General features: G+C 32.1%; 1 protein-coding gene across 1 annotated transcript; it reads left to right on the top strand.

Moving 5' to 3' along the window:
- The first annotated feature begins 958 nt into the window (after positions 1 to 958).
- LOC129244681 (sensory neuron membrane protein 1) lies at positions 959 to 10270 on the top strand. Its single transcript, XM_054882456.1, has 8 exons — positions 959 to 1203; positions 5877 to 6034; positions 6163 to 6310; positions 8580 to 8834; positions 8928 to 9224; positions 9307 to 9516; positions 9591 to 9769; positions 9823 to 10270. Exons 1-8 carry the CDS (start codon positions 1093 to 1095, stop codon positions 10064 to 10066), a joined length of 1602 nt encoding a protein of 533 aa, XP_054738431.1. The 5' UTR covers positions 959 to 1092; the 3' UTR covers positions 10067 to 10270.
- Positions 10271 to 10515: the final 245 nt, after the last annotated feature.

Raw genomic sequence — 10515 nt, 5'->3', positions numbered from 1 at the left:
AGAGAAATCTATAGCTACGCTCTTTGTACTAAATCAACCTATACGAGTATGGAGACATCGACTTTCGAAGACATGAAAAGTATGTGAGGCGAAAAGAGCACTTTTCATGAAAATATTTATTAATTTAAAGTTTTAAGAGCACTTACTGATATTTAGATCGTCGAAAAACTGTTAATTCAATACACCGCAACTCTCAGTTGGTGAATTTCGATTCTCAAATATAAACATCAATGCGTATTTTAATGAATAATTGGCAACTCCACCGGCCAACATTTCCTGCCAACAAATACCCTTTGTAGTTTGAGAAATTTCGCACTCCCACAATATTATTGAGTGGGCGTTACCTTTGCGATTGTTTAAACGCTTCATATGAAGCAATTACAGTTTGAGAAATGGAAAGACTGGGTCTAAAAGAGACCCACCACCGGCAAGGGACAAGGTGACACTGCATAAAAGTGGGAACGCAAGTGTCCAAGGATGCCAGCTACAATGCTAAATAAGGTGGCTGAAAGGTGGACAAGACCAACTTAGGAGGAGCTCAAGCGTAAATTGCGTGCATGTGTGAGGCGAACAAATGGCCATTACGAATTTTCGCAATATCGATACAACAATAAAGTATCAATTGCATTTAAAGCGAAAACAAAAATATCAGCAGTAATAATTGTATATTGAATGGATGGATGACTGACTGGCGGCAGTCAGGTTAATAATGTTTTAGTTCTCAGATTGTTATACGTACATTATTATATGTAGCCCCGGCGATAGGGTGTAACGATATTTTTTCCCAATGAAATGATTTGTACTTTTTTTCCCCCAATAACTCTTAATGTTTTTCCTTTGCAGTAGGTGCATGCATATGTGTATGTTTGTATGTTTTCAGCGACTTACGTAGACATCCGAAGTTTGCATGTTCTGTCAGTGGAAAATTTAATAGGCGCGTTTAGTACGTTCGCAGAAATCGAGGATTGTAGTTGAGAAAAAAACGCATTGGAACGCAGATAAAGAGTGCATTTAAAGCATTTTTGTTGGCATAAAACAGTAATTCATTAAAATTGAGTGATTAAATACTTGGGTGTTGAAACGGAGAAAGTCATGCAAGTAAAAAGACAGAAGCTCTTGATCGCTTCGGCGGCCGCGATGGTGTTTGGATTGCTTTTCGGTTGGGTCGGTTTCCCGAAAATACTCAAGGCAATGATTAAAAAGGTGCAAAACGGCTTTTAAACCCTTTCAATTAAAAGTTAAACACTTAAAACTAAATAATAAATAAAATAAGATGAAATAAAACAAATTAAAAAATATATTTAAAAAATGTAAAATAAATCAAAAAAATAATATAAGATAAAATAAAACAAAATTACAAGAATTAAATAATTAAAAATAAAAGAGAAATAGAAAGACTGGGTGTAAAAGAGACCCACCACCGGCAAGGGACAAGGTGACACTGCATAAAAGTGGGAACGCAAGTGTCCAAGGATGCCAGCTACAATGCTAAATAAATGCTTACAAAAATGTAAAATGAATCAAAAAAATAATATAAGATAAAATAAAACAAAATTACAAGAATTTAATAATTAAAAATAAAATATATTAATATACTAAAAAATGAAATTGTAAAATTAAATAAAAAACAATAATAATATTAAAAAAGTGAAATGAGACGTAACAAAAAAATATTTCAAATTAAATTAAAATAAAATAAAATAATATAGAACAAAATAAAATGAAAGAGCTGAAATGAAATAAATCAAATGAAACAAAAAAATATATTAAATTAAATTAAATAAAACAAAACAAATGGAGCCGGGAGAGGTATACAAGTACCTTGCAGCAGCATAAATACTATGCGAATGAGGAAAAATCTGATAGCAGAATTTAAAAGGCGCCTTCACGCTGTCTGTAAAACCCAACTCAATGGGTAAAACCAAATCCACGCTATTAATTCATTTGTCGTGCCGTTGGTATCGTATAGCTTCGGAATTGTAAAATGGTCAACTACTGAAATAGAAAATCTACAACGAAAAATACGTACAAATTATGACTAAATACAAGTCACGTCATGCACAAAGCTCTGTCGTTCGAAAGATGCTACCTAGAAGAGCGGGCGGCAGCGGAGAGCAGATAGATGTTGGAGCACTGCATGACAAACTTATCTTAAACATAACTTCCAACATAAGTGCTCCCAATCCGATCTGAACAAGGCTGCAATTGCTGCGGATGATAATTACACCCCACTTTGGATGAATCAATCCTACGTAATCAGGAACGCAACCACAATAGATGAAAAGATCCAAAGATGGTCCGAAATGGCTGGCCACGACGGCGTATATCGAAAAGACTTGCCGAGCCCACATGTCGTCCAAAAATTGTCGCACTTATGGCTTACCAACAGGTCGATATTTGCCGAAACAGAGGGTACCCTTTTCGCCATAGAAGGAGGTGTGATTCCAACAAAAAATTACATTAAATATGCAATGCGAGATCCAAATGCCGCTGCAAACAGATGTCGAAGAAGCAATAGTCGGAATGAGACATTAGACCACGTGCTAGCGGGATACACCACACTGGCAAACTCTATGTACCTGAAGCGACACAATGACATCGCGAAAATAATCCATCTAAAATTGACGCAGATGTACAACTTCAACCCAAGCAAAACACCGTACTTCAGATACACCCCAGAACCTGTTCAAGAAGACTCCAACTACCTTCTATATTATGACCGAACAATTTTAACAAATGCCACAAGAGACCACAATAGGCCAGATATTTTCCTGATTGATAAGTCTCAAACGACTGGATATATAGTTGATATTGCTCTTTCTCTAAAGAAAAACATGCAAAAAACATATGCAGAAAAAATATCCAAATAATCGGACTTAGGCATTGATGTCAAACGCCAGGGGAAGCTCATTTAATCTCAGTCCACAATGTGAAAACTCTTCAACTTCCATAATTTTTAATTTTCGATATGCAGAAAGCAGCTTTACTCAATTCCTGTCATATAGTTCGAAACTTTTTACAGTAAACTTTCTTCTTGTTTGTAAAATTGTTAATTATTTTATATAATATTTATATACATTTATTTAATTGTAATCTTTGTACCTGTTATAAATTATTGGCCTGCAGCAAAGCTGTCGACGAAATAAAGAAAAAATTAAATTTAATTTAATTTAAACAAAACACACCAAATACAATTAAAAAAACTGAAATGAAACATAACAAAATAAAATATATAAAAATGTAAAAGAATTAATAGAAATTAAATAAATTATATAAACAGAACTAAATAAAATAAAACAAAACAAAATAAAATAAAGTGAAATGAAATAGAATAAAATTAAACAGCTAAAAATTTAGTAAAGTAAAATAACATAATTAAATAAAATAAATGAAATAAAATAAAAGAAATAAACAATGAAAAAATACACAAAGTACAAAAAAATAATAAAATAAAGAAATAAAAAAATTAAAAGTAATTAATCACAAACATAAAAAATAAGTAAAAAAAAATATTTAAAAAAATAAAATTTTAATCTAATTAAACTAAAATTAATTAAGTTAAAGTAATTAATTTAAATTATATTGGCGCATATTCAATTTAATTAAACTAAGTTCAAATTTTTTTCACCGACAGTCAAGCGGCCGTTCGAGCACTCAGCTCCTCTTATACCCACTCAGATGTGGTTCGATCCTGTCTCTTATCTCTTAACGAGATAAGTGTTCAGAATTCTGTCCAAGTTATCTGGATACCGGGTCACAGTGGATTCGAAGGTAACTGCAAAGCTGATGAGCTCGCAAGAGCTGGAGCTGCGCAATCATATGTCAGTAACTTACCCACAATCCACATTCCGCTCTCAACATGTAAATTACTCATTGATCGAGAATTTCACAGCGTTGCTGATCGGAGGTGGCGAGTGGAAACTACTTGCGTTACGACCAGACAAATCTGACCATCCTACAATCTGAAACAGACAAAAACCCTTATAAGTCTTTCGAAACACGAACTAAGGCATATAACATCTCTTATCACCGGCCACTGCCTTTTGGGCACTCACGCACGTCGGCTCGGGGTTCCTCAAAACGACCTGTGCAGATACTGCGAGGACGAAGATGAGGAAGTATCGAGCAGACATTTGCTGTGCAGTTGTCCGGGTCTAGCCAGAAGTCGACTCGCTCTTCTAGGCTCTCCAACTATTGACAATCTTTCAGTACTCTCGGACCTGAAAATCGAATCTCTCATCAAATTTTCGAAACGAATTAATATCTTTGACCAAAATCTACAATAAAAATCTCGGTTAGGTGGGGAAATCATTTAAAATAATGAGCTCTAGGGCAACACAACGGACCCAACTTGCGGTCTATGTGGCACTCCGATGCGGGGTCACCCTTAAACCAACCAACCAAGTTCAAATTAAAAGTCTAACTAAATTAAATTAAATTCAAATAATTAAAAGAACTATAATTCAAATAAAATTAAACTAAACTCAAACGTATGAAACTCAACTAAATTAATTTAAGATAACAATTTATTTAAATTAAGTCCTTGACTTAAATTAAAAATTGATTCCAAGTCAAATATGTAAATAAATTAAATCCAACTAAACTTAATTGAATCAAATTAAATGAAAATAATCAAATATGATAAATAATTAAATAATAATAAATTAACTGAAATAAAAAGATTAAGTATTAAGAATTTGAGTTAAATTATTAAATTAAAATAAAATAAAATTAAATAAAATCAGAATCAAAAACCATATTGAACTAAAAATTATTTTTTGAATTAAATCCAATTTTCATCAAATATTAATTAAAAATAAGGGTTTATTTAAGTTTAAAATCCAGTAATTCCAGTCAGAATTAATTAAACTGAACTTAACTGCATCAAATTAATTTAAGCAAAACTCAAATAAATTGAATTAAATTCACAAATTGATTTAAGTTAAATTTGTCAAGGAAAATGAATTAAATTAAACTTAATTCAAATAAATGAATTAAAAAAAAAAATAATAATTGAATCAAATTAAATGAAGGGGAACTCAAATAATTTAAATAAAATTTAAAAAATCAAGAATTTATTTAAATTGATATATTATTGAAATTCGAAAACATTGGATTAAATTAAAAATTTATTTGCATTAGGTAAATCAAAAAATTATATGAAAAATATTAAAATTTAAATTCAATTTAGTTAAGTAAAATTGACCTAAACGGTACTTAATTGAATCAAATTAATTTAAACTAAACTAAAAAAAATGAAACTAAATTAGAAAATAGAGAATTGATTTAAATTAAATTATTTAAATAAACTAAATTAAACTCAAGTAATTGAAACTTAATAAAATTAGATAAAAATAAAAATTTCTTTGAATTAAATCAATAAATTAAATAAAAATAAATTTAAGTTTAAATTTAAAAATATTTAAATTTAAAGTCAAATTAAATTAAACTGCACTTAATTGAATCGAATTAAATGAAACTAAACCCAAATAAATTAAATTTAATTGAAAAATTTCGAATGTTGAATTATGAAACAAGTTGCATAATACTAAAGTTAAAAAAACTAAAATGAATTAATTAAATCAATCTGAAATTAATAGAGTTAATTTAAGCAAAACTAAGTTCAAAATAAAAAACTCAAATAAGTTTACTAAAATAAACTAATTAAATTAAATTTGAGCTTAATTGAATCAATAAAAAACTCAAATAAATTTTAGTAAAATAAAAGTAATTAATTAAATTAATCTGAGTTCAATTGAATTCAATTGAATGACACTAAACTCAAATAAATTAAATCAAAAATTGATTTCAATTAAATTTTTTCCAAAAACAACAAGCCACTAATTTCAATAAAATTCTTTATTATCCCACCAAAGCAAGTTTCTCTTAAACCCGGCACTGAAGTACGTGATTTTTGGATTGAAACACCATTTCCGCTACACTTCTATATTTACGTTTTTAACATCACCAATCCGGAAGAGGTGATCAATGGTGGCAAACCGAATTTGCAAGAAATCGGTCCCTTTGTTTTCGAGTGAGTGTACATATGTACATACATTTAAAAAAATTTTTTAAATAAATAAAAAATTTGCATAAAATTATTCTCTCTTATTTTTCAACAAATTTAATTTAAAAAATTGCATGAACGAATTTGTCTCGAAGCGAATGGAAGGATAAATACGATTTGGTGGACGATGCCGTGGAAGATTCCATTTCCTTCAATATGCGCAACACATTTTATTTCAATGCTAAGGATTCGAATGGCTTAACAGGAGAAGAACTAATAACGATTGCACATCCGCTGGTTGTGGTGAGTGGAGTAAATAAAATCAAATAAATGCGTAATGCCTACTTTAGAGTACTTGCATTAGTAGTAGAAGGTAAGTGGTGAAAGAATTAAGAAAAATAGACATAAAAAATTTGCGGGAAATCAGTTTGATATAAAAGTATATTTTCTATTTAATAAACTTAAAAAAAAAAATAGAATAAATCTTATAAATTCTCTTATACTGGGATGCTGTACTTGGCAAGTTCGCGGCCATGAAGATGTTCGCGTTATATGAAGAAAAGGCACAAGAGCGCCAGCAAAAAAAAAAATTGTTAAAAATCAACGCGACTTTTTAGCCACTTGAAATTTGCACTTTACTAGACTAAAATTCAATGGGCTATGAAACTGCATACTCGAATTTTTTTTTTTAATTCTGATTAAAAATTTGGATATTTGGAGGAAAATTTTTAAATTTTTTTTAATTTGCACAAAGTTTGAAGCTTGGATTCATGTAGTGTTTGTGGGAGAGTGGCCTACATTTTCATAAAAAATGATTAAAATTAAATAGAAAGCAAAAAATTATCAAAACTTGTCAATAAGTAGCAGTAGTCTGCTACAGTTATTTAACGCAGTGTATGGGAAGGGAACCTATGACTTGTCCCTCCACAATTCTTTTTGGCACAAATTAATATTTTCTTGAGCCAATAAAATTTCTAATGCGAACGAAGGCTATTGCTGTACTGACAATTTTATAGAAGCGAGAATAATACATTCGAAAGCGAAAGCTTCATGTCGAATAGCCAGCAGACGCTGACTACAGCAGAGTGTGTGTGTCTGTCTCATTATTTTATAAGCACACCCTACAGAATTATCTATCCACAGAATTAAATATCCACCATTACAAGTAAACCTAATAGTAACGCATTTGTAAAAATTAAAAAAAAATTTTAATAAAAAAAAATTTTGAATAAAAATTAATAAAAATTTTTTTTAATAAAAATAAATGTTTTTAATAAAAATAAATGTCTTTAATAAAAATTAATGTTTCTAATAAAAATACATTTTTTTAATAAAAATAAATTTTTTAATACAACTAATTTTTTATTAAATTAAAAAAACTTCAAAGATGGAGATAAAGTGTGAAAGATCACAAAATTATGCATCTCGAGTTCAAGTTGTGAGTAACAAAGTTGACTTTCGTAAGTCGAAAGCTCATTCAATCATTAATTAATAATTAAATAAAAAATTATTAATAAAAATATTAAAAATATGAAAAAATTTATATAATAAGAAAACATAATAAATTAAAAAAACACCTCAAAAACATGTTAATTTTTTTAACTGCATTGGCAATGAACTCCTCTGGTTTTTTACACTCGAGATTTGTGAAAAATATTTCATCTAAAAAAACTTTCTGAAGCATCGAACTACCCATTCCTATTCGTTAAAAAAATATACTTACTCGTAAATAATTTATAAAAGTGGCAATGAATCTTTCATACTGAACTTCTAATAAATACAAATTTTTTAATTGCGAACTTTTAAACTTTTGCCGATTCTTACTAGTATGAATTTCTTTAATTTTACAGAGCAACAAAATAAGAAAAGTTTTAGTTCCTGATATCTCAGTATTTTTCTGATAGGTTACCGAAAATATGAAGACACGTATTCTCTCAAATATTTCTATTAGTAATTTTTTTTTTTTTCAATTTTATGCCGCCTCAAAGTTTGTAGTTCTACTTTTTTTATATGAAATTCTGAGGTATTATGGCAAAAATCATATCTGATATCATCCGAAACGATTTTAAATATTCATTAGTCTTACTTTGAAAGGCAGACTGCACAGTCGTCTGCACCGCATTGGGATATGGTCCACGGACTCCTGTCATTTCTACGACAGCACAACTTCTTCTCAAATGTGTGCCACAGCGCGAAGAAGGATGTCACGGCCGGAAGGAAGGCATATACGTTCAGCCCATCCCATCTCTATCTTAGGTTTATTAGCAGAACTGGGTTTGGATGAGGTACACTGACGAGTTTAAGACACAAAAGACATGGAGGAAGCGCAAACCTCTTTTTAATTTGAAATGTTGCTTATGTCTTTGCCTTTGATTTGAGCTACAGATCTTAAAAATTCCGTAATATGAAAACACAGATTTTTGAAATCCCAAATACAAAACGTTTATCGGCCAAATGTTTTTGGAGCAAAATTCCAAGTCAGATTCTTAACCCCCGAAAAAAAAAAAAAATTCTAGACGTTCACTAATAACTACGATTTTTTCTCTTCTTTTCTCTCTCTCTCTCCCTGCAGCCCATCTCTGTTGTTGTAAAACGCGAACGTGCCGCTATGTTGGACCTGGTCGCCAAAGCCATGAATATTGTATTTGCTGGGCAGAAAGCGATCATAACAGCCAAATTTATGGATCTGTTCTTTCGCGGAATTTACGTTGACTGTTCGGCGGAAGAATTCGCCGCTAAAGCGCTTTGCACGGCATTCTATACGGGCGAGGTGAAGCAGGCCAGACAAGTAAACTCAACGCATTTCCTATTCTCTTTCATGGCAAATGTGAGTAGTGATGATGTGGAAAGTTATTACAATTCTTCCTTTTTTTTCTTTTACATATTTCCTAAATTTGACCTTTGATTACTTGTTTTCCAGAGCAATCACAGTGATGGTGGTCGCTTTACGGTCTGTCGCGGCGTAAAGAATTTCCGCAAGCTTGGCAAAGTCATACGTTTTGCTGATGAGCCTACATTGGATATCTGGGCGGGCGATGAGTGCAATGAGTTTATCGGCACCGATTCTACGATTTTTGCGCCTTTCATGACCAAAGAGCAGGGTCTGTGGGCTTTTACGCCGGATGTGTGCCGGTCGTTTGGCGCAATCTATAAGCGGAAGTCATCCTATCACGGCATGCCGGCATCGCATTATAAAATGGATTTGGGCGACATCAGAGTAAGCGAAAGCGTTATTTGAACACTAAGATTTGTAGGGCCTTAAACGTTTTTCTTCTTCTTATTCTATTACTTCTTTTCAGGCCGATCCCAGCTTGCATTGCTTCTGTGACGATCCTGAAGATATCGAAACGTGTCCGCTTAAAGGTACTATGAATTTGGAGCCCTGCGTTGGCGGACCGATTATTGCTTCAATGCCGCATTTTTACAACGCCGATCCTAGCTTGCTGGAGCAGGTGAATGGCTTGAGTCCGAATGAGGAGGATCATGCGGTCTTCATTGATTTCGAACTGGTAGCATTCATTTTTTCATTCTTTCATTTTTGTAAAAACCAAATAATCTCTCGTCTATTATTTTTCTCAAAAAGACCTCCGGCACGCCATTTCGTGCTGCCAAACGCTTGCAATTCAATTTAGATATGGAGCCGGTTGAGAAAATCGAACCTGTCAAGAACTTGCGCAAGATGGTCTTACCATTATTTTGGATTGAGGAAGGCGTGGCTTTGAATAAGACTTTCACAAATATGCTAAAATATACGCTATTTTTGTAAGATTATCTTCAGTTCCTTTTTAAATTTCTTTAATTTATTCACATTTTAGGGGCCTCAAATTCAATTCTGCTTTGCGTTGGACACTCATCACATTGGCTTTGGTCGGCTTCATGTCCACCAGTTATTTGTATTATAAGAAAAGTGACAGCTTGGATATCACAGTGCCACCGAAAGCGATCACCGAGCCTAATAATAAGGTTGAAGATGTCAAGCCGCCAGCGGATAAAGTCCCAGCGACATCTATCACGCGAGCTGATCTCTCGAACCGCCGTATACCGGTGGATAGATTTTAGGTTAAAAAATGGATGTCTTAGTATAGATTTTGTTTAGATCAACGCACAGCACCGCTACTAGGGATCATATTTTTTTCGTGATCCTAATACATACATACTTGCTGACAGAAAAAAGCACCTACACGTAGATATGTATACACACTGAATTAAAATATTTTACAAAACCAAAAGTGCAGCTAAATAAAGTAGAGACTCTATTGTATATTACGAAATTATTCTTTGAAAAAACAAAAAAAAATATGTCGAAGTTACGACTAATCTATTTTGGAAGTCAAAATCAAAATATTAGCATGTGTACGACAAGGATGTGTTCTCTGGCCACTTCTCTTTGACATCGTCTTGGACGTTGTCATGAAAAAATGCCTCGTCATCTATAAGCGGTATTACCTGGGAGCGGCTAGCAGATCTTTACTAGGCAGATGACATCTGCTTTCTGTCCCACAACTATC

This window comes from Anastrepha obliqua, chromosome 1, assembly GCF_027943255.1.
Source record: "Anastrepha obliqua isolate idAnaObli1 chromosome 1, idAnaObli1_1.0, whole genome shotgun sequence".
Classification (NCBI taxonomy): Eukaryota; Metazoa; Arthropoda; class Insecta; order Diptera; family Tephritidae; genus Anastrepha; species Anastrepha obliqua.
The sequence above is the reverse complement of the archived record's forward strand: the minus strand, read 5'-3'. Positions and strand labels throughout refer to the sequence as shown.